Source organism: Acanthisitta chloris, unplaced genomic scaffold, assembly GCF_000695815.1.
Source record: "Acanthisitta chloris isolate BGI_N310 unplaced genomic scaffold, ASM69581v1 scaffold17164, whole genome shotgun sequence".
In the NCBI taxonomy this organism is placed as follows: domain Eukaryota; kingdom Metazoa; phylum Chordata; class Aves; order Passeriformes; family Acanthisittidae; genus Acanthisitta; species Acanthisitta chloris.
The window spans coordinates 40,742-66,208 of NW_008671217.1; the positions used below are offsets into that span (position 1 = coordinate 40,742).

The 25,467-nt window shown below is 40.4% G+C and overlaps 1 protein-coding gene across 1 annotated transcript in view; it reads left to right on the forward strand.

Annotated features, from left to right (window-relative positions):
- The window catches only part of PLCB1 (phospholipase C, beta 1 (phosphoinositide-specific)), a gene marked incomplete at both ends in the record, with an annotated part of 90,865 nt that overhangs the window by 21,749 nt on the left and 43,649 nt on the right, over positions 1-25,467 (forward strand). Inside the window, 2 exons of the mRNA XM_009074021.1 lie at positions 16,081-16,227; positions 23,007-23,164. Coding sequence (XP_009072269.1) covers positions 16,081-16,227; positions 23,007-23,164 — 305 coding nt within the window. The remainder of the gene's footprint in view (positions 1-16,080; positions 16,228-23,006; positions 23,165-25,467) is intronic.

Sequence of the window (25,467 nt, forward strand, 5' to 3'; positions counted from 1 at the left end):
GTTAAGTGCTAACCACTGAGCAATAGCCTTGGCTCTAGGGGCATCCTGTGTCTCTTGAAGAATCTAAGCTTGCAAGAATAGCTTACCCATGTACCAGACTAACAATGAAGAACATGAAACCAGGGACTGCTAGGGAAAGGAGATGTGAAAAAGCAAGAGCTATAAAATATTTGCTTCCCACCATGGTCTTTGGTGGGAGCAAGACAAGGGTTAAGTTATTCAATAGCCTTGGCTCTAGGGGCATCCTGTGTCTCTTGAAGAATCTAAGCTTGCAAGAATAGCTTACCCATGTACCAGACTAACAATGAAGAACATGAAACCAGGGACTGCTAGGGAAAGGAGATGTGAAAAAGCAAGAGCTATAAAATATTTGCTTCCCACCATGGTCTTTGGTGGGAGCAAGACAAGGGTTAAGTTATTATCAGCCATTATTTTTACAGTGGTTTTTATCGTGTAAGCTTTAAAAATAGAGTCTGGAAGGGCTTTGGAGATTTTTCCTGGGCAATAGATGTGTACACAGATTGTACTTACTAGAAGACATCTTTAAATAATGGCATAAAAATGTTGATTTTTTTCTCTTAAGAATGCATTCATTTAAATACCATCTCTGCTTATTTAAAGGGACAAACCTTTAGATCTGAATGGAGGGAATAAAAACCCTTTGCTCTTACATTTTACAGCACTTCTTTCTCCAGATTTTCCCAGCTTTACCTATTTGGAAATGCTCTGTGTCAGTTTTGGTTAGACACGGATTTAGAAGGATTGTAGTGGAGCTGGCTCCACAACTCTCTTTGAATTCCACTGTTAATTCTGTTTCCCTAGTGTGCATTTATTGGTACTTGTGCTGAGTTTTTCTTAGGTAATGAAATAAAATAAGCAATTAGTGTTAGGTTAAGATATACTTCTCATGGCAGCCGTAACACCACGCAGTATTCACTTCAGCACAAATGTGTTGTTCTTTTCTTAAACATCAATACATTTTAAATATTTTCATCCCACCACGTGAGATTTACCTTTTAGTAACTCGTTAAGAATAATTACACATTGGAGTCTTTTGATGGCAGAAGGGGGTCATTTCCTAGGCAACAGATTTTAATGGCAAAATCAAGTACGGTGCAACCATGGCTCTACTGTTTAAGACATATTTCATGACATTTAAAGCGTGGATTCTCATGTAGAAAATATTCAGGCAAATGATAGGGGCTTCTGGCATAAAACATTTGTAGGAAGTGTTAGAAAATGGTTGAAATTCTTAAGCTTCCTAACTGTAACCCTGTAAAGTAAGAATAATTACCAAAAAAACCCATTAACTTTGGGATTTTCAGTGCTTTCCAGCATTCCAGTTGTACAAGAGAAGGGCTCTCAGCATTCTCATTCTCAAATGATGACAGAACAATAGATCCCAGGCGTGATTTATTACTCTTTAAAATGTTCAAGCCACACCAAAATGATAATCTATCCCATGCTGTCAGTAACAAGTGCGAAGTTAGGTAGCTTACCAGAAAGCCTTTTTAAAAAATATTTTTAGAAAAATAAATATGTGCATATATATATGTGCAACCAATGTTAGTATGGATAAGGTATCACCATAAATAAGTTGATGGAAACTATACTTGTCAAAATAACTTTGCAAAATATGTTTCTGTAATACACTGCATTTTCTTTTTTAGGAGCTTGTTTTTGAGTTACTAGTTAAGCTGTAAAATTCATTTCAGATCTTGCAGTTATTTGATTGCATCTCAAGTAAAAGACTAAATGTAAGGATCCTTTAGAATATTATGTTCCTGTAACAACTTGATAACAAAATCGTGTGGACTAGTAATAATGGATTTTGCAACAATGAACATAGACAAAGAGTATGTAGCTTAGTAAAAAGCAGAAGTTTTAACATACTGTTCTTTGGTTGCATTTTAAAAGTGTAGGAACCAGTTTGGATCTGAGACCCATGTGCATATGTATGGAGTTAGATTGTGCTGTTGGCAGTAGAGTTAATGAAAATGTCAAAAATACAAGGAGGGCATGTTTCCTAATCTTCTGTGTATGATACAGATACTTTGGAAGATGCAGGAGCTTTGTGGCAGTTTGTTTTGGAATTGGTATCTGGTGCCAGGAATAGCTGCACTGATATCAGTCAAATGGTGCTGAATGGAGAATAGCCACACTTCTTGTGCCATTTGCATCTTCAAACTGCAGAGCATAAACTAATCATAATTCAATTTCAACAGTCAGACCAGACCTGTGCTAAAGAATATGGAAGCTGACCATAGCACTGACTCTTGTCCCACATCCTGGAAACCAGAGAGACCACCTGCTGCACCCCAGGCTCAGACCATACAGGCAGACTTTAACCCTATGTCCTAACACTGAAAGTGGATGAAAGAACCAGGGGTGACAGGACCATAAAGCAAACATGAGAAGAGTGTTTGGAGTCTACGTAGAACTGCATTATTCCCTTCAGCTGGAGCTTTTGCTCAGAGATAAGAGAGTCTTATGTCAATGCTGCGTCTCGGGGGTTGTGGAGACGTATTTATTTGTGCTGCTGCCTGCCTGTATTGTGTTTGACTCTGCCTCAGACTATCAGAGCCTGTAAATAGAAAACTTGGTCTAAAAGTAAAACTGTTTTTTTGCACTTGTTGCTGTTTTACTGCCTCTTCTGTGGAACACAAGGAGGTATTCAATTTTAGCAGCAGGATTTATTATTTGAAGATGAATATCAGATAAAGTTTACTTTTGAAAACATAAAGCAGCATGGACTCAAGTACTGAAGGAAACTTTGAATAAACATTGTGGGGTTTGACTCTTCATTATGTACAAATGTAGTGCTTTCAGCTGCAGAGGGCCCCTGAGGACACAGGGACTGAAGACTGCTGTGATCCAGCAGGTGACATCTAGAATTGGTGGCAGAAGAGCTTGGTTTTTCTGGCTCTACCACAAATGAGCTCATTGCCATTTGGCTATCCCCTTTTAGGTGTCATTTGTTTTTTGCCTTATCCTTTGGTCGGCTCGACTAAATAGGCAGTCAGTCTGTGCTTTGAGGAGCCAGCAATGATCTGTGAGTCTTCTGGTGTGTATGGTATCTGTCATAACAGGGCTCTTAACATAGTTGGAGTATGTGCACTACTATAATACAGCAGCCATATGAGGAAGTTTCCCTTATAATGTCAGATGTAATCATCTAACAATATCCTTTAGCTGGAATATGACTGTAGCCTATAAATACACCAGGGTTAAACGCAAGGGAGGCAGAAAGAAGTGGTAAACTAAAGGACAATGTTGGCAGAAGAACACAGAGGGATCAAGTGGCCTTGAATAAATTTAGGCTGGAAATTGAGAGAACTTTCCTAACAATGTGGTCCTGGCACAGACTATCAGAGGTAGTAAAGCAAGCAAAAAAAGCAATTGTTATTAAGATAGAGCTCAATTTGTTTATGAAAGGGATTGTCCACTGCAATGCATGCAGCTGCAGAAACAAGTTTAAAGAACAGACAAGGAAGGCTCTTTAAAGGGACTGAGGTCCCTTTTTTTCAGTGTAACTGTCTTTACATTGCCATATCTTTATCCTTTTCCATTTTTTTAATATTAATGTTTTGTTCAGCTGTAGGAGTTTCTGGACATAAAAATATTAGCTGCAATGGGGTTTTTTTAGATTTTTTTTCACCACTTATAGTAAATTTACACTCTAATCTTTTTCTCTTCCCATTATACTGCAGGACAGTCTTTTTGGCAAGTGTATTACTAGCTTATGTAGAGAAGTATTGCTTAAGGGAAAAACTGTATATTTTTAGGTGTCTTTTAATGCAACTTAGCAGTTGGAAGTAAGCCAACATTTAACATTATTCCATCTCCCAGGATCACTCTGAGGCATTCTATAGAGGGTGCTTTTCAGATGTTTGGGAAGACTGTGACATATTCCAGTAATGCCCCTCTTTCAAGTCTGTCAGAAATAACTATAGTATTGCTGGGATTAATGGTATTTTTATCTGTCTGATTTAAAATCTTTCCACTTTCCTAGTTGTCTGCCTTTGAAATGTGCCATGTTGTAAAGTGCTCATTCCACTGCTAGCTAGGAACTTGTGTGAAGGTGGTTTTGTAGTGTTTTTATAGATTTAATTGAATCTAAACTATCTGTCGTTTCATATCCTGTAAGTGATACCCTGTCTGAAACAGTTTCTACTACATCTCTGCTGAAAAGTCAAGAGCAGCTAGGGCATGGGCTTGTATCTGTAAGACCCTGCAATGGCACAAACTTTCTGCCCACAGTAATTTTTTTAAGTGTCTGCTGGGACACCTGGGTGTGGCTCACTGTGTTTACCTGTGTTGAATTTGCCCTAATACACTGAATGAGAGCTGCCCAGGTGCTGGGGACCTTAGCACCTCCTTCTCCTGGATCATGTTCCAGACCTCAACTGAAGCCCAGAGCAGCAGCTATGTTTGCATGTAGACAATGGTTATGGTGGGAAAGTAGGTTCCTTGACACTCTTTTACATTGCTGTGTTGCTCTGTATTATTTTGCAGTGTCGGCTGAATTCATCAGGATTCAGATTCATTGGAGATTTTAATAGTCGAGGCCCTGCTCTTGGATGAGAACCTGGAAGACAGTAGCTGAGGCTAATATTAAGCCTCTACAAACCAGGCCAATGCTTTTAAGCAAAACTGAATTTGGACAGGGAACAAAAAAGAAACGTCAGAAAATGCCTGCCAAGGAATAAGCTGCAGTCTAGTGTGGTTCTCTGGCTAACTTTAGATGTAGCATTTCTTTACAGTCCATCCTGGAGGTGGAGCCAACCACCTTGCTTCAGTCTTGGGATTTAGGAAAGATTGGTTGCTTATCTACATCAGAGTGTGATTTCCTCCCACTCCTTAGGAACTGCTGGCTATTCAAATTTGTATATATCTGTCTGCTGAAGTTTTAGAAACAGTTCAAGACTTGTGTTCCTTAACACAAAACCTCTGCTTGTGAGAATATCTGAACTGTGGCAATGCTTTCTAACAGTAGATGTTTTTAAAGCTGCTCTGGACTTTTAAGGGATCAATATCCATTAAAATAAATGTGTTCTCAACATATAAATTTTGAGGAAGAGAAAATGTTGAGTGTTTAAAGTCTTCACTGCTTAGGTGTGTATTTTGCTGTTTTCTAGCACTATTAGAGAAAAATACATCATTTCATAGGCTGTAGCCCCTGTGGGTTAGAACCCTTCCTTCTGGGAGTTTGAAAATGGCTGAAAAAGCCTGTGACTGCTAATGAAATAAGTAAATAAATAGCATGCTCAGTGTTGCACACTGGCTTTAAGATCTTGTTAAACATGATGGCTCATGCTTACAGGCACAAGAGAGATTTGGAAATCTGTTTCTTCTCAGGTGACACTCCATCTTCCTTTCCCCTTGGAGATGGTAGTGACCTTGGAGTGCTCCTGAAGTTCTAATCCTGATAGAAGTATGAGGTTTGCTATTTGGCATGGCTTGCCTAGAAGCTCATAGGAAATATTTCCTTCCTGCAGTGAACTAAGTGTCTTGGGCTGCAGTATCTCATCTGAAAGTTCAGAAAAGGGGTTTTCCATCTGCAAACATTTCCTTGCCCAAAAAAAATTTAAAAATGGTATCCGCTCTTGGTTTTCTCTGTGCAGTGGTACCGATGATTAAACGATATGATAGTTTCATTAGAATGACAAGTATTTCTGATCTGAACATGCTGAACTCTGCTTTACTTGGTTCATGGTCCTTCGTCTGCACAATGTTCTGGATCTCAGTATCCTTGGGCATATGATATTCTGCTCTTTTATGTGGACTACTTAAGCACAACATGTTTACCTTGCCATGTTTTCCCTCTCCAACTGCTTGTCATTCAGTAAGCACTTACTTCTGATCTTGTATCAGAGTTAGCATTCTCTTGATATTCAGATTTCCCTGTGTCTCATTACAGAATACCCATTCAAAGGTAGAGCAAGGAATCTTCCCTGTTCCTTCCTTACTGAGTGAGTTTTCATTTCTTTTTTAAGAACTTGTTACCAAAGGCAGCTTGTTTTGGTTTGTGGTCAGATAACTGTCTAATTACAGAAAGTATTTGTGCAAGTGTAACTGAGGCCAGAATTGGATCCATTATGTTTTTCTTTAAGTTTAGAGAACTGAAATGAAATTTGAACACAACAGGATATTGTCCTGGTTTGATTTTAAAGATTTAAGCAATGAAACAAGCAACATATCTATTGCAAGACTGGTTTTTTAGCACAGTTAGTTGTAGCACTGCCAGGCTTATTCAGACACTCACCCCAAGTTTTCTGCTGCTTACTCTGATCTCATTAACTGTTTCTGCCTTTGGCCACTGTAACTGTTCTTCCTTACCCTTATCACTTATGTTTAAAACACTTGTTGACTAGTATGTGATTGCCACTTCAGCTTTTCATGTTTGATATTTCTTGTTTTGGCATATATTATGGCATATTTATAACACTTCTCTAAATAGTCTTCTGTGTACAGACATGTTTCTCATACTAAGTAGTCAAAACCTAGTTACAAGACTGGGTGCAGTGTCAGTGGTCCCATTATGACCCTTGATGTTGTTAGTACTAAAGTAATTTAAGCATAACTTCTGGCCATTGAACCTGTAGGACTGACTGTATGGTTTAGGTTTAGCTATGGATACATGTGTTGATGCCATGCATGTTTACCTCTTCCATGGATGACATGATAATAAAATGTCCTGCCAATCAATTACTCTTTTTTTCATCACCTTTTTTGACGCAGCTACAATACAGATGCGTTGCTGTTCCCTGCATCTCATCTGCTTTGCAGGGTGATGGATTTCTCAGCATTTGCTTCCCAATTCAGCTCTGTATTTTTAATTTTCCTTTGCTCCAGTGATTACCTACACAGCTTGAATTATTTGTGTGTTCTCATTTGATTTGTGTCCCATTTACCTGGTTCATTATAGCTTTACCATCTTGTTTTGCTAACAACTACCAGAGAAGGGTCTGTTCTTTAAACCCTGTGATGTTGAATCTACTTTTTCACATTATTAAAGACTTTATGAAACCAGAACTACTGCCAATCAGAGTGACAACCTCTGGACTTATTGAGCAGTTCAGCTTTCAGATTCAAAGAAGCCCTGGTCTTCTAGGCTCACCTCAGCTGATTTCTGCCTATGCTTTCTGCAAGTTTTTTCCAATAAGGAAAAATTTTAATTTAGAAACTCTATTAAATGCTTCGCTAATATTCAAATACAGCAATCCGTGCTGTTCCTCAACTTATTAATAGGATAAGACTGTCTAACGAGTATGAATTTTTGTCCTTACTGATCATTGAGAAAACTGCTAAAATGGAGGAGTTACTAGTGATTTCTGCATGTGGTGAGTAAATGGTGGTTGGTACACAGATATTTTGAAGTATCTGCAGATCCTGACCTGAGGTCTGAAGGTCTTTACTGTCCTCAGTGTTTTTTTCTAAAATGGAGTGGCACTGAGGTTCCTGGGATCAAGTCCAGTAACACAACCGTAGGGTTGTGGCATTTTCAGTCTGGGCTGAGCTTGTACCATATTCTCTCCTTGTGATGGCTTTGCTATTAAGAAGATGCTGCTTGGACAATGCAACAGGAAAATCCTGTCTTGCCCTACTTTTCAAAACTGAATACAGACGGGAATTGCAGTTACACCGTAGCAATATAGTAACAGCGCGTTTGTCTGCACAGATGCACAGGTTTCAGCATCGCTTCCAAAATCAGTTGGATGCAAATGCTTCAGAGTGTCATCAGAGTGGCTCTGGCACATTGTGTCCCACACAGTGTGAATTTTATGTAAATGTCTCCCTGCGAATTTCTCTGCTAAAAGCTAGAAAGCAGAGAGTAGCTAATGTATGCCCAGTGTCAAGAGACACTTTGAGGGCATGTGCATCCTACCCTACACTGTGCATGAAAATTTTAATAGCTAATGAGCTGTAAATTGGAGTGCTGGTTTGTGAGTTAGAATTCCCAATAGGACACGATTTCCAGATCTCTCACTAGATTATCAAGTATTCGCTTTACTTGGCAAATTCTAATCTTTGAGTTGAGAGGACTGCTCAGTTGTGTGGGATTACAGCAAGTGTGATTTATGTTGCAGATTGCTTTGGAATAGACCTGATTTTGCTGGGAGACAAAATGCTACTGTAATTCCATGTTGCTGACTGGGAGATATGAAGCACCAATTAATTGTCTCTCTTCCTTTTTTTTTGTTTTCTTTTCTACTTTATTAACATCTCTTGGCACAATTGTACTTTCCAGGTACATTATTGCTGAGTGGATAACAGCACAAGTGTAAACAAATGGAAAGCTCTATGAAGTTTGCAAATATTTGGAAAGATATGTTTAATATTTGCATGGCCAAACCTGTCAACTGTGTAGAAGCAAACGCACATTTTAATTGTCATGCAAAACACCTATAAATTTAAAGGGACAAGGAAAGGCTGGTGTTAAGTTGCAATACTAAAGTGCAAAACATTCAGATAAGTGTTCTTTTCTGCTCAGTTGTGTCTCTCTTTTGTATCTCCCTCTGTCCAAGGACTCTGCTCAAAGGACTGGAAAGCTCCTGAGAGCAGGCTAGGCAGACCCCAGGGAAAATCAAATGAGTGCAAATCCAGCTACCTGCTGAAATAAGGGGACAAAGTTTAGACCAAGCAGTCGGGTTGGGAAGTATGCAGGGTTAGCTGCACTTTTATATTTCCCCCAGAATACTACATTTGCTGGGGTTTTGACCTTTATCCTGGGCCTCTGCAGAGAGCACTGCACTGGTAGAGAAGTTTCTTTTGGAAGCTCAGCCCTACTTTGAACCCTCGTGTCTTTTATCTTGTTCTTGGCACAGTGCTGCAGGTGTTGAATGAGCAGGGGTTGTTTACATCCTCCAGTTGATGAGCTGGCAAGCTCCCAGGGACACACAAGCATTTCCACATCCAGGACAACATGCTGGTCATGCTGGCACAGTTAAGGGGGTTAGGAAAGCAGGATCTTGTCAAGTTACCTATGTCTCATTAAGCAGCAGGAGAAGGATTGATGTGTCAAAACCAGCCTGTGCTTCTGCTAGCCCTGGAAACTGCATGAGAACTGTTATATATGAAACTGTTATTTGCGTCTGCACTGGAGCAGGGAATGCACAGTGGCCTGGCCCTGCACAAGAGGACTGTGGAGGGCCTTGTGATAACACAGGAAATCTTCAAACAGAGGAGCCTCTGAGATGTATATTCCCAAAGTACAGTCAATCCTATCAACCAGTTCAGCTGGCTGGCTGGAATTCCTGTTTCACAGTAAATTTGTGAACCCTATTTCCCAGGAAGGAGGATATTCCAGATCTTGTAAGCTGCAGAAGAAAATGTTTTGATTGATGAATGTTGACAAGATCTAAGAATCATAGAAAAGAGGATTCACTTCATTATCCCTATAAATTTTGTGAATTTTCAATAGATCGTTTGCCAGGAGTATATCACCTGCCTGAAGACAGCTTCTAAGAAAAAGGATCTGGGATAACAGAAGTGACTTCTGCTGTCTTTAGAGCTGACAAATATTGACCAGAAAAGAGCCTTGACACTTACAAAGTAGCAGTTACATTTTTTATGTGATTTTCTTTAAATTGCCATCCAGGAACATTTATATGTTTGATCTAGTGTAATAGATTTTGAAAGGTATGGGATTATGTAGCTGGAGCTACTAAGGACATATTGTGCAATGCTCAGAATTCTCCACTTAGTTTATGTTCTTTTTGTTTCATTTTTTTTCTCCCATGTAACTATTTTAGAGCAATCAGTTGGAGCCAGGAATGCAGAAAAAGATCAAGCTGCTGCACAAACACTTCCCTAGTTTCATATAATGACGCTGATCACAGCCAGGGAATTCAATAGACTCTCTCAGCATCTCTATTAACTATATTCCTCTTCTATTAGGAAATTACTTCTTCCTACCAAATTTTAGTGAAAAAATACCAGATTTGGTCAGCTTCACTTGACTGTTAATCTGGTGGTTCTTTTTTGATCTCTGCATGAATTTCACCACCTTACAGGTCATATGGAGCAGCAGTTTGAGATGTCCTGTGAAACCGATTACTAAGAAACTGCTTCACACTTTGCTGCAGGTAAAACAGTGAATACTGGGGACATTTTTGGAGTCTCCTCTATGGACTTCCTCTTCCATGCTGTAATAGTGATGTTTGGATGCATCAGGTGGGATTATCACTGGCAAACCACATGTAGCTGGAAGAAGTGGTGGGCTTCCAAATTCAAAGTGCAAGGTAGAAAGGGAACCCACAGAAAAACTCTTGGCATGGGCAACTAAAGTGCAAGCAGAGCTTAAATCCACAGCACAGAAAAGCAGCACAGGGCTAAAGCCAGAACCTGGTTTGGATAGGTTTCTATGAGTTTGGACTAGTTTTGTCTTGTGAAATCGTGTCTAGAGAACTTTGTAGTGTGATGAAGAGCCTGGGTGGGCAAGCAGGCAGTCTTGATGGCAAGGGCACTGTGCCCTGCATTTCATACCTAGAAGGTAATGGCTAAAATGTTTAAAATATATGGAGAAATCAAGGTACCTTTCTTTTAAAAGCCTCCTTCCTGTTTGGAGAATGGATTTTGGAAAGTATGTAGGTGTATAAATGTAGAGAGAGGCATATAGAGACATTTCCAGACTTTCCAGTGCCTCTGGCTCTTAAAAGTTTTTTAATTCAGATACATTTTCAGAGTTACATAAAAGTTTATATAATCTTTACACAAGTGTTCAACTACACATTTGTAATTTTGAGGTATTATAGATGTCTGTGACTAAGAATACATTAGACACTTTTGTATTTCTCCTCAATACTTGTTCTTTCATTTTCCAGACCTGTTCCAATGCACAATAAAAACATTAAAATTGATCTGTTATTTTTTTGGCTGGCACCAAAGTTTAGCTGGCCACTTATGCGTGCTTTGACAATCAAGTACCCTGCGGCTAACATTTATCACAAATTCCTCAGTCCAGTGAGGCCAGGGAAGAAAAATTATCCATGTTAATCATCAAACACCACATCTGTGCATCTGCTGTTCCGTGCGGGGACTGGTGGTTCTGACAGACTTTGCAGTTTATCCAGGTGTGGCATGAGATGTGCCGGGCAGCACCTGTCCTGTCAGCAGGCTGGCATCATGGTGAAAATGGAAAAATTGGTTTAGAATATCCTTAGTTTTGGCACTTGGGTTGAATTGGCTGTCAGTACCCAGGTACTGGCTGTGGGGGGATGTGGGGGCCAGGGCCATTCCAGCCAGTTTGGGCTGGCTCCAGCAGCCCCTCCACAGGGCTCCCCTCGGGGGAAGCATGGCTAGGAAAGGGTGAAATGGTGCTGGCAGTGAGGAGTGAGGGGAAAACTGCCAAGTGTGAGGGGAGAAAGTGTGAGGAGCAGCCCTGCGAGCCCTAAGGGAAGAGAAGGAGGAAGATGAGGAAGAGGAGCTCCTGCTCTGTTCAGTGGGAGGTGTCCCAGTGGCACTGGGGGAAAAAGTTAAGTGTTGCACATTTAAATTGACCAGATCCTACAAGATGCATTTTTGTGTTTGTGCTGTTCAAGTGTTTTAATAAAGCACTACCAAGTGACCCCAAAAGGGGGAAAGTTATAATTAATCAGATAAATTAGAGAATAGATACTCAGAGGGGGGAAAAAAACCCTGAATTTCTTGTACTGGCAAACTCCAAACCCCACAGAGGGAAAAATCTCCTCAAGGGCTGTAGCTGCTGACATGGGTTCTGCTGTGGTTGTATCTCTGTGTGTTCTGTTCAGTCTGGCTTTTCCAGCATGTCTGAAGGAGTCAGATAGAGTCTCATTTTTCTTTGCATTGCACTTGAGGTTATTTAGTGAGGTCTGGAACCAAGAAGTTGGTGATAGCATTTCAGCAACCACCAGTGAGCTTTGGGTCTGCCTCTGTCCCAAGGAGAGACATCAGATGAAATTTAATGTGGCAATGGTGAGTGAAAAAGATAAGCCTCTACAATTGAAAACAACTCTACAATTTTAAGTATATAAAGCACACTGGATATTTTGATAGTTTCATCAATGATTTAGGACTCAGATAATTTTAATGCAAAAACACAAAAAAAGGAAAAATGTGAATGTCTTTGCATTATGTATCTCTTTTCCCTCTAACTTTTTATATCTAATCATGATTAAATCTTCCTTATATATATCTGAAGATAGAAGGTGACAGCTGTAATGGAAAGGACTGATCACATTTTTTTTTCTTGGCAATGTCTGTGGTAATTTTGTAATATGCTTAAGGAAACAGAGAACAAATCCTACCAATAAATCTAGGCTATTTTGTTTTGGATGACTGTCCACCGAGGATCCTCCTAACTGCACTTTGCTTCAGAATATCATTGACATTGGTCACAACCAATCTACTCTTTAATATCCAGGATACAAAGCCCCTTTGACATCTGCCATCTCCATTCCACAGACAAACTCTCACTGGTGCAATATTGGCTGTAATTGAACTTGCAAATTGCTTCACTTTCTGAAATGCTGACTGCTTAATTATGATGGGGAAAGTAGCATTGTACAGCCAGAAGTTCAGATAACTATGTAACTCAGAAACTATCTAATTATATGTGTGAATAATACTTGCTGTGATCTCTGTTAATACCAGCAGTGATACACAGAAGGGCTGCTTTGCAGACCTTGTCCTAGTTCAGTGTGGAAGGAAGCAAAGAAGCAGAATGAACCACAAAATAGAGGGAAGGAAGTGCAGGCCTGGCTTTGCTTCCTTCTATTCTAGAGGTGTTCAAGTTCACCCAAACAGGCTTCAAGAGATTGTGCAGTTCAAATCTCAACCCACAGGTTTTCCATGGGGTATTGTCCAGTCAGTTAGTTTATCCTCAGCTTCAGGTCTCCATCTGAAAAACAAGGACTGCAAGGTCCCTGTTTGCCAGGTACACTCTGAGGATTAAACACAGAGATCACTTTGAAAACCTCAAAAACTGTCTACATAAATCAACCTGACTATCTATATAAGAGAATTGTGTGTATGAAAACTACTGTTTCATTTTAGCCTAGAGGAAGAATGACAGGAAAAAGCTCCTCGTCTGACTGAAAGGACACAAAACGACACAGAGATACTGAAGATGACTCTAGCTGAGCTATCTCAAACATCGGGAGCTGAAGCTCACTATAATGTGACATGGCTCTTTGGCTTCCAGCATAGCAGCTATCCCATTCAGATCTTAGCTACTTTTTCCTGTATGATGTTGCTTGTGTGGTATAAATGCACACACCCTGTCTCTATCCCAGTGAACTTGATGTAGAGTGGATTTTAGGTCAAGCTAACTCCATGATAGCACCTGGTAGTGCTGACATTCATGTTTCTCTGGTAGATTCATGCAACAGAAAGGTTGTTCCTAAATCTTTAGTTTTATGAGAAACCCCAGTGGTGGTTTTTTCCATGATTTTTACTGTCTTATATTTTTTCTTGTGAAAAGGAAAGTATGTAGGCCTCTGCCTGTGGATGATTAGTTTCTCTATAACAAAACAGCTGTGGAGCCTGACAAGATTGCACTCAGATTACAGCCTTAAAATAGTGGATGGACTTGATGTTTTTCCTTCCACCCATCTTACAATGATTGTCGTAAGAATGAATGATAGTTGCGTTGCTCTGTATTGTCACTACATTTCTTGTGATATGAATAGGTGTTGTGGTTTAGGTGTGTGGTGCTGGAACAAGGGGTACCTCCTGCTCCCTCCATCCCCTCCGAATGATGTGAGGTGGTATAGAATAACCCCAGGGTCCTAGTGTGCCCTTCCTGGCTGCTGCAAAAGTTAACCCTGTCCTGGCTGGAACCAGGACATTATCCACCCCTTATTCTATACCATCTACATCATGCCCAGATCCTACACCTTCCCAATACATAGACATATACACACACACACACACACACATATATATGTATATACACACACACAAGCATGGGTATCATTCCCTTAGACAATAGCTGTCCCTCCAAAATGTCTGTTGAGTTCATTTAGTCCATGACTACAATTATCAATGAACCCCCAGAGGTGGTGCCCGAGGTAAGAGCAGGAGGGCAACACTGAATACACAGACCAAATGACTCATTGCACTTGACGTAGCAGCAAAACAATCCTGATCCCCCTCCCTGCTTTGGGAAAGAGCACCATGACAGCACATAGTGCCTATACGGGAGTACATACGGAGTGAGGAACCACAAACACATGAACAGACAAAACAAGATTGTGACCAGTGGCTCTGGACCTAATAGAGCAAATGCTTATAACAAATTCGTTTCCAACCCACTCTGGCCAGATCTGTTGTTATCTCAGCCCCACGCTGGCCGCCAAATAAGGCTGTCGTGGTTTAGGAGTGGTATTCCCTGATGTAGTGTTTCCACTGAAACCTCTCAGACCACATGCCACTCGCTCAATCCCCCACCCCTGCCCCCTGCAGCAGAATGGAGGGAATTGGAAGCACAAAAGGTAAAGATCATGGGTTGAGATAAGCACAATTTACTGAGAAACAGCAATGAAGTAAGAAAACGAATGGTGACAACTGTGTTAATAACAGAGTGTACAAGACAGGTCACCACACATAACCCAGCCCTGCCCCAACACACACACTACACCCCGACCGAACTGTAGCCGGAACAAAGGGTACTCCTGGCCCCTCTGTGCCCTCCACATGGTGTGAGATGGTAGAGAATAACCCCAACGTCCTAGTGTGCCTTTCCTGGCTGCTGCAAAAGCTAACCCTGCCCTGGCTGGATCCAGGACAATAGGTTCGTTTAGTGCCACTAGTTTTGCGTTGCTATGAAAATGAGGATCTGCACTTAAGACTGTTACATTGTTTCCTCTCTGATCAAGAGTCAAATCCTCAGGTCCAAGCACAGATTTTAAGCAAATGCTTTACAGGCTGTATTTGCATCATGTGGTTACAAGCTTTTTAAAAAATGATGCAGGGTTGCCTGTTACTTTTTTGTAGGCTAGAAGAATATGTGCAAATTCATATGTTTTAGGATAAAAAGGGATTTGCCCTAAAAGGAGAGAGTAGTAGAGTCATTTTTCAATGCCATAGTCAGCTGGCTGTTTTTAAATAGGGATACTATGCAAAATGTTTTGGGTTGGGGAGAAGAGGTAAAAATTCCCATTGTTGGGAGTCCCCAGGCATGTGGCTGCTTTAAGATTCTTCATAGATACGGGAGATCTGTTTTTCTATAGGCAGGAACTGAAGTAACTAAAGCTATGTGGTTGAGTAAATTGACAGATGAAATCTAGACAAAATAACAGAAAATACCACGCAAAGAAAAATGTCTCAGATGCATTCAGTTAAGCTTTAATATTCAAATAGAGACTACTGGATCTTTTTTTTTTTTAGTCTAAGTGTACAAACTGACACCCTAAAATCAACTTTATGCAGAGGGCTTGACAGCAAAATTCATCCTGATGTAATAAGCACAGCTCCATTGAGATCAATGGTGATATTTAAGCTGAGGATAGGACTCAGCTTTCTAATTTGCCAGCAGCATATGAAATGATCATTTATGCTGGCACTCCAGTGAGGTATGAATTAGGAGACAAATATAAAAATGACAAAGCAAAGCTTAGTTCCCACTTGAAAGATGGTTCATTTAGTTTGTTTTGCTTTGCTCTGCAGTTTCATTGCATTCATTTACACACACTGAACCAAACTCAAAACAGGTCAAAGTTACTTGTGTCTGTGGCTCTCTGCAGGTTTCTTGGTTTCCTGTGGAAAGTGTGATTTGTTTTGTCCCAGAAGATCCTTTGCTTGACAGACTTCCATTTGTTTTCTCTATTCTTATAGCCCTCTCTAACTCTGATTCTCCTGTGCCCTTTATTTTCTGTAGATTATGAAATAATTTATCTTTGGTACACCTAAAGTGTATTACCTGCAACTTATATGGCTGAAAATTAGGTAATAGTAGCAGAAGACTGTATGAATAACTAGGTGAAGGCTGAAGGCCAGTCTGATGCTTGTATGATCTTTCACACACTGTGTAAATGTGTATTCAACTTAACCTCTGTATCTTGCAAAATCTGTACTTGAAATTAATTGGTGTTTTCCCTGGATCTGTGTTTCTCTCAGGACAGATATCGGTGGATGGATTTATGCGATACCTGAGTGGAGAAGAGAATGGCGTTGTTCCACCTGAGAAACTGGATTTAAATGAAGATATGTCTCAACCACTGTCACACTATTTCATCAATTCCTCACACAATACCTACCTCACAGGTACAGTGTTGGACAGATCTGATTTCTTATCTTACAAAAATCCTTAGCATAATTTCAGTGGTACCTTAAAATACACTAAAAGCACCAGCAGCAAATGATGGAGTTTAGTCTTCAGGGAAGCAAGAGTGGCACTCGATTGCTGCTCTAGCTGCCACACAGCTACATGAAATATATTTATATTGACAGGTGAGCAGTGGTTGTGTCTTTCAGATAAGGTCTGGTCTGAAGCCCAGAGAAGTACCTGGAAAGTTTGCCTCAACTTAGATAAGATTCCAGATTACAGTCCTTACTTGGGGAGGAGAGGGAACGATGTAATTTTTATGACAACGAAGGATAGCCAAGCAAGTATGCAAAGCAGAATATGGGAAACATCTCCGTAGCTAATAAATTTGCCCCTAAACATTAACTCTGACAGTTTGTTGAGCTCCATGAAATGTGCTTTGATTCAGAGATTAGGGAGATTCCAGTATGGCACATAGCTTTCTGACAGTCTGTACTGCAAGGAGTGGAGATCTCGTCTCTGCCTATATCTAATATCCAAGCTGAATTTTTTAGGTGCTGTCATATTTTTATAAAGTCTGAGCACCCAGAAGCTCCTGTTAATTTGATTTAGATTCTCAACTGTATTGTTTGCACAGCTGAAAAACAAAAGCAGTTTAGGAATCCAACTTTTGGCACTTGCTTTCTACTCTAGGATTCTGTTACCTTGTGGGAAAATAACTGTAAATTTACTATTCTAGTTTATGTAAGAACAAACATTTTTTTGACAAGCAGATGTGCACAGGGAGTTCTCTCCTGTTTGATTTGATGTTTGCTTTGTCTTGTCATGTTTGCTAGTGACTTAGCATTATGTTAAATAAAAGAGTAATGCTACTCTAAGTGCTAAAATTCAGGCTTATGCATAGTGTAGGGTTTTTAATGTTATTAACAGACTTGCCTTGACTGACCAATTCCTTCAGAATGCCAGTGTGCCAAAACGTAAACAAGCCCATGCAGTGGTGGTGCCCAGTTTAAACAGACCTCCAGGGAGTTATTTTCATCTGTTTTATGTTTGTTATAGCCCTTTCTACAGCTCCTTCTACAGCTCCTCATGCTTTCATAAAGTGAATGAACTGTCATTGTTTCCATTAGACACCATTTTTCAGAGGTTTATATCTTGACTGTAAAATGTGTTTTGTGCTAGAACTTGTCATGTAAGTATTTGGTTTGACAGCTATTTTGTTTCTCTGAATTAAAAGAGGTGAAAATCAGTGTGGCCACTTTTAAGTTACGAATCTAATATGCAGAAAGTTATGCTCTTTGGAAGGGTGCAGATGTGTCCAAAGCAAAAGCAATTTTTAAATGATATTTTGCAGGCCTCTTACCTCCAGAATGGACTTTGTTCTGTCTCTGAGGATTAGGACATGCTTAAGCCAAATGCTGCAACTTCATACAGATATTCTGGAAGAAAACAGTAAAGCTGTTGTGCAAATGTGAGAAGCAGAGGCCCACAGGGAGTTTTAAAGACAATGCAGTTTGAAGTTGGTCTGGAGAGATAAAACACTGCTCTCCCCTCTACCAGCATGAAATTATAGCCAGTACCGTACCACAGATTTTATCAGGGCTGGTCAGGACAGAGTCATATCCCAAAGGTCTAGAAGTACAGAAGACAAAGAACAAAGTCATAAGGATGAGAATTCATGATTAGTCCAATCTATTCTAAATTTTTTAACTGCACTACAGGTCCCCTCACAGTTAATTGTTTACCTTGACACTTGCCAAATTTGCTTTGACTTGTGTGTGAAAGTCTGCAAATCATCTCAGATTGCACCTACAGGTTTCTTTTCCTGCATTTCTAAACAAATTCAGAAGCTACATTTGTAAATATGATCTTCATCCTAAATTTAACAAAATATTCCTGACTTAGTAAACTGGGGGGAGTAAATCAGAATAAACTCGGGAAGTAGTGCAAAAGAAGATTGAATCTCTTTCAAATTTGTCTTCAGAGTGTATTTTCACATTTACAGGCACAAAACACATGCCCTTCCCTTTTAGTGGGTTTGTTATGTTCAGTATATATGTGGCAGCTGGCTGACAATGGGATTAATGATTTGATTTTTATCTGTGTATTACAAAAACTGACAGCCTTAGATTTTGCTTTGAGGCTAGACCAGATACAGCAATCACATTCCTTTTTGCTTTCTTCCAACAAGGAAGTAAAATTAATGAAACTAATGGTGGCAGGATATTCTTTTTCCCAAGAAGAGTTGGAAGGATCTGCTCAAGTGTTCATGGCATTGGAAGAGAAGCTTCGGAAGCACCTCTGCCCTAACTGAAGCCATGAAATAACAACTAGTCATGTAATAATTATTAGGACAATAAGAAAACCATTCAGTCTGGCAATACTTTCTGATTACTGTGCTTAATGCCCTACCAATTATCTGTCTCTTTGTTAGTTTTTTTAACCCAGAAAAAGCATGCACAGAGAAACAACATTATAACATAAAAAGAAACATGTGCACACTCTGAATTTATTTTTAATTGCGCTGATCATTTTCCTAGCCTTTAGTAGAAACCCTTGGCAGTACATCAAGTCTTGATTATTTATTTAGGAGTGTTACTGCTTTCTTTTTCTTGGGAAAATATAATTTTTAAGAACAAAGGTAAAAATCCATGAAGAAAGAACTGATTTGTTGTAAACCTAGACTAACTTAAAGAAATGTCATCTTTTGGAATCTTTTTTTACTGTCTCTCATCTTTTTTTCTCACTGGTATCATATTTACATCTTTACTCCTTTGAACCCTTACAGTGCAACCCTACTTCTTTCTGGTGCCTCACCTCAGGTTACTGCTGTGGTCACAGTGGGGAGTGACTTTGCAGCTTTTCTCTCAGCAGCATCCAAAGTGAAAAACAAATGGTTACATATCATACTCAGCCTTCCACATGTTGGCCATGCAGCTTGCTGTTGTATATGTGAAATGACAAATATTAAAATCACAAGCCTTTAACATGTGGTTTTTCTTTGGCTAAAGGGAAAAATTATATCAGCAGTAGGTTGCAGAGCTATTAGCTGAGCACATGTAGCCATTGTGGGACTATCCCATTCACCTTCAGCCTCTGCTTCCCTGCTTACAGTCCAATACATTCAGTTGTTTCTGGAAAAGTGTCTCATGAGGGGCATGTTCTCTTTATCATTGCTGGTGTGACCTCTCCTCCACTACCTTCAAAGCCTCCAAAACATTATCTTCACAGTTTGCAAGCTGACAGCACCGTATGGAAAGGAAGAAAGATGGGTGATGTCTGCTCTGAGCATGAGTTTGTCATACCACCAAGAGCAATTTTTGGTTGGCTGCTGCACTGAGCTCAGGTGATCCTCTGGCAAGACCCAAAGCTCTGTTCTCTTCCAGCCCCACCATGTCCTTCCTGATGGGAGACCAAGATACAGTGAGCAAGCAGCAGGGGAAAGGCTCTTTAAGTAGGTCCCAGCGGGTCCTACTCTCACTGCAGTTGGAGAGACTCAACTGGTCATGCAGTGTGTCTTTCTCAAGTGGGTCCCAGTTGAGGTAGGATGAGGGTTACCCTATGCACCCCATGCTGGATATTTTCTGTCACACAGCCTGACTGTAGTGTAAGAGCAGCCTGGGTGCTGCTAGTGACCAAGCTGCAACGCAGAGTCAGAGGCAAATTCAGAGGCTGCCCAGCCCCAGCCCTCCTGGCACACACAAGTGGTGCACCTTTGCTCAGGTGAGCCTGAATCAAACTGATAGCAAGTATCTTCTGGCTGCTGGCCAGAGCAAGCCTGGCCACACATTCTGCTTGGGTCCAATATAAAGTGATAAAAATAACAGCCATAGTGTGAGAGCCTTATTTTGACTTACATACAAGCAGTAGCAGAATATGTCACAGTGTGGGGTCTAATTCACTTGTCCTGGGCATGGAAAATAGCTTGGAAGGACAATAAATTCAGATAATTGTACTGTGTCTAAAAAACCCTTAGCTGCCAGCACCTTCTGTTGCTGCTGGAGTCAAGAGCCAGGCTCCCAGCAGTATGGGCTCTGAGCTTGTACTGTTTGCTTTTCCAGGACTTGCCTGGAGAGAGGACATTCAGCAACTCATGTTTGTGCGTGGCAAAGGGAATATACAGGCACTTCATGCTGGGAGAAGGTGGTGCCATGGGTGGGTGAGGGGGCAGAGGCAGCCTCTGTTTCTGTAGAGTAGTGAAGAGTCAGGTGATTCTAAATACCTGGATCCGAGCATCACCCAGTTTGGGGAGGACACATATCTTAGAATCGTAGCCACATTTGAAGTCCATGTATCACAGATAACTTTCACTTGGAAAACCAGTGGTGAATGAACCCAACAAGGATGAACTTGCTGATAAATGAGCAGTTGAAAGTTATCCAAGTGCAGAACTGATCTGTATGGGGAAACAAGAGTCATATCCTCAGCTTATATCAACCCACACCAGCTCATTTTGTGTAGTGTCTTGTCAGATATAATTTGCCCAATTATATTTTTTAGAAAAGTGAGGTTTTGTCAAAATCCATTTCTCCTTACCCTATATAGGGTGATGGAAAGCAAATGTTATGTTATTAATATAGATACTGTTTGCATTATAGAAGGGATGCTTTCAATTTCCAGTATTAAAAAATGGATCTGTACTCAGGCTATTAAAAACACCATACTGGAAGTGTTCCCTTTAGTGTCTGTGTGATCACATTTTAGAATGCAAAAGGGCTATTTTGGAATAAATGCAAATAGAGAACAACCCAACAGACATTTATAAATAATATATGCAAAAAAAGCATTTGAGGGAACAATTCCTGATATTCTGTATTTCAGAAGAGCAAGCTGTTGAGACTATTGAAACATGTGCTAGCATTTTACATTCTGACTGTGAGTCTTTCTGAAGATTGTATGGTTTGGAGGTGGAACATCCTCTCATCCTTTGCAGGAATCCTTCCAAAATGTCTGAGTCTTATTAATAAGGTAGTGTGGAGAAGTGTCATATGGCAAGTGATGCATGTCGTAATTTGCTTAAGCACTTCTGAAGGTTAAGGATTTTGTGGTCCAAAGCACTTAGGAATAATAGTGACCAGTAGTCTCTCAGGAAGGAGAGTTTGTTAATCACAGAATAGTTTGTTAAAACAAATTCAAATGCTTTGAGAGAAAAGAGGGACAGCAGGAGAACAGTTTTCTAAGTGAATGTAGTGTTTTAGGCAGCAGAGTTCAGTGGATCCATATAATAAGAGCCAAGTTTTCATAAGCAGATGCTCAGGGATGAGTACATGGAAATGTGTGCTGTTGTACCCTGATGCATGCTCATGCTTATTTGCTTCCTGCAAAGAAAAAGAGCCACTACTTAACCCTGACATTGGAATTACACCAAAAAGGCTTTTCTGTGAGTAAAGGCAATCAGCCATAATCAAAGGGAAACATAGGAAAAAGCTAAGTTCACAAAAAAAGAGACATTGTCACTTTTCTGACTCCATTTGAATTTTCAGAGCCTTGCAGCACTGGCCGATTTCTTCTGTTATTAACAGGTATTTCCCATTGATTCCAGCAGGAGCTGAGAATCTTATGGATTTCAACAGGAGTAATGTTAATAACTTGTAGAGTATGATTGCTCCAGCTCATGTAGCAGACAGGAACAGTAAGCAGGAATTTTCAAACAGAAGAGGCTTTGTTACAGTTTTTAGTAGCAGGTAAAAACTATTTAGTAAAGCAAAGCCCAAAATGTGTAGTTCCCAGTGTAAAGCCTAAACACAGAACCACAGAGACAATAAAATTAGGATTGGAGTAATCTGCATTATATTATATGCCAGTCTAGATGAAGCATTTATATGTCTCCATCAGCAAAGAATCTTGAGTGTAAATGAACTCATCGCCTCCTTAAAAAGCAAGTGAATTCCCTTCAAGAAATCCAGGAAGATCTTCTCAGGAAGTCTGCTAGAAAGCAGGAAGCTGCAGCCATTTTCTTCACATCTAAAAGAAGCACTAAGCCATTCTTCCATTACCATTACCTCTCTGCTGCAAGAAATTTGTATCCATGTAACTGGAATCAAACCTAGTGCGGCATATGAAGACACCCTGTCTGGATATTCTTCCCCGAATACAACTGAACTTCTTTATTGGTTTGGGTTGGGGTTTTCCTTTTTCTGTTTTGTTTTTGTTATAGTTCCTGAGTTTAGGAAGATATGAGTTTTCCTTGTTTAGATATATATTGTTTCATTGTTGGAAACAGTTCAATTAAATTTCTCCCTACATAATGCAGTATCACATCAGGAAATTTAACTGACCAGCTCAGTGCAGTATTTAGGATATTAAATATTGGTTTGAGACCTAATAACGATGCCATTAGTGACTGCAGGAGGTTTGTTTCATCTTGTACTAAAGTGTATCGCATGTTGTGAGAAAATGTGATCTTGGTGTCCTGAGTTGCCTCTGAATTTCACATTGCATGTCAAAGGATAACAAAGTCTTACAAAATGAAGCCCTTTTTTCCCTGTTGTTTCATTTCATGTATTTGATGCTGTCAATAAGAAGGTTTTGAGCTGGTTGCAGTTGGGTTATTTCTCCTCACTCATATCTGTTTGACTGGGGGCAGAATCCAAACCATGACATTGACTCTACCAAAGTTATCTCCATTGTGTTCTTATGCTTTTTGTATGCCTGTGAGTGTTATTCCTCTCAGCCCAGGGTAAAATCTGCTGTTAACTCTAATTATTATTAGTTTATTTGTATTTATTCCTGAGGCTTAAAATGACTTGTCTTTTTTTGTGTTCTTGTGCTGTCACAGCTGGACAGCTGGCTGGGAACTCATCCGTGGAGATGTATCGGCAAGTGCTTCTGTCAGGCTGCCGCTGTGTGGAGCTGGACTGCTGGAAAGGACGGACAGCGGAGGAAGAGCCGGTCATAACACATGGATTCACCATGACAACTGAAATATCCTTCAAGGTACAGCAGGACACCACACTGGCTAGTTGGCTTTAGCTGGGGTGGATTCTTTCCTGCATACCACCTCAGAAATACACAACTAGAACTTTACTGCGAAGGGGGATCAATGCGAGGGCAAAAAGATGTTTTAAGAGGAGATTCCTGAGCATGCGCAGAATCATTGGAAGAGAAGAGTTGCAGTATTTGGACCTCACACAGGAAGAGATTCCTGGTGATCATGGCAGTTGGAGGAAAAGGGATTATATGGTGTGACAGCAGTGCCATCTGGGGACTGGGCTCAGTGCCCTGGTCTCTGCTCATGTGCACCTTCCTGCAGCAAATCTCGCAGGGAGAGAAAGAGTAGACCACAGCCAGGGCTTGAAAGCCCGGGCAGTGCCACCACCACTGGTTTTACACAGTCAGATGGGCCTGTGAAGGCATTGGGAGGAAGGACTGGTTTGGGTAGCAGACAGCAGGGAGAAGAGCAGAGATAAAAGCCACAAGAATTTGAGCAGCAGCACGCAGTGCCTCTATTCAGTCTTTTTCTCTTCTCTGGCTGGTAAGTGGGAGTGGGAGACAAAAGGGCTGAATGAAGGCAGGAAACAGCAGCTATCATGGAAATCTCTGCAATTTGCAAGCCTTTAAATTCCTGTGAGCAGGGAATAGGCTACTCATGCCCGCAGGCACAGGTTCCATCCACAGGATCCAGACGCTCAGCATTACATTCACAACTGAAAAAAATAATAACAGTGTGTGCAATGTTATCCTTATCTCTGATACTTGGGATCGGATCTGAAGTGCTGGAGGGTAAAAAAGAAAAATTAGTATCTTTGGAGATAGTGCCATTCAAACCCTAGATCTGTATTACTAAATTTCATCTTCTATTTCCTTTTTCTGTAACAGAAGGGAGATACTATACCCTTAGCAATAACCTTAAATTGTTATTTTCTTGTTATTCTTAATGATGTTTTTTGATCCAGGGTGTTAGAGGAGCATGATGGAGGTGTTTTCTTCCAATATTGAGATTGGTAGTCAGCACAGTCTATAATGATATATCAGGTTATCATTTTAGAAGCGTGAAGAAACAATTCTTCTTCATCTGAGACACTAACTCACTGTGGACATAAATGTCTAGACTTAGCTGTGTGCAAGAATATGTGGAAAAATGTTCAGTACTGCCTTCGGTTATGTTACAGGGTTTAAGTGTGGCTACAGCTTTGAGGCACGCCTCCCACACTTGAAGCACGAGTTGCTGGTGTGGGTTTTTTGTCTTGTAGTGCCTCCTTTCAGGGAAAAAAACCAATACTGCCACACAGACGAAACACCAAATCTCACTTGCACTTTTTTTCAGTTTGTTTTCTCTAATTCTTCACTGATTGAGTTAATTACAGGAAAACGTAAAACAACCTTCTTGCATGTTTGTTATTAACTTTCTAGTTATGTTTATGTGCAGCCAATTATGTTTGTAAGCATAGGGTTTGATTGCTGGAAGTCCTTTAATTAAGGAAGATAACTCTCAACTGCTTTGGTCATGTGCAGGAATTTAATGCAAAGTTAATCTGATTCTTAAAAGGATCATTAGCAAGAATGAGAATTATCCCAGGTTATTTAGATATTCAACCCTAGGCAGTGTGTTTGCAGGAGAAATATTGGAAGATATTTTAAACCTACTCAGAATATTCCATCTGTCACTTCAGGGCACTTATTTTTTTCTCCACACAGAAAAATGTTGAAACATCTCAGCTGCCAATTTCTTCTCAGCACTCCAAAGTGTGCTGCTTGGCCGGGGAGGAGCAAAATGGCAGTGCAAGAATGTGTCAGAAGTGTGTGACTCTATTTGGAGTGATCACTGGGTCTTGAATGCTGAATCACTTACCAGGTCACACTTTTGGTGTGACCACAGCATACAGGGCCTCTGTTCAGTCTGCCAGTTGTCCCTGCCTCAAATAGACTTCCTGAAGTGCAGAAACAGAAGCAATGTGCATTCCCCATTCTTATGTTGCTGGGAGTTTGGGGGTTTTTTTCATTCATTGGTGTTTCCCTTGCTTCATGACATACAGAACTTCATAAGGCTTTTCTCAGCTGCAGACTGTGGGCTGCTGCCGGGGTGAAATCCTGTAGGGAACAACCCTATTTGTTGTGCCAAAACCAGAAATCTCTGTGTGTGTGCCTTATATACCTTGGAGACCTGTTTCAGGCAAGTCATTCTGTAGCTGGAGTCAAGTATGGAACCTACCAAGTTGTTCCTCTCTGACCATGGAGCATTGGCATTTACCTTTGAATCCAGTACAAGACTGACTCACCAGCATTACTGCTTTTTCTGC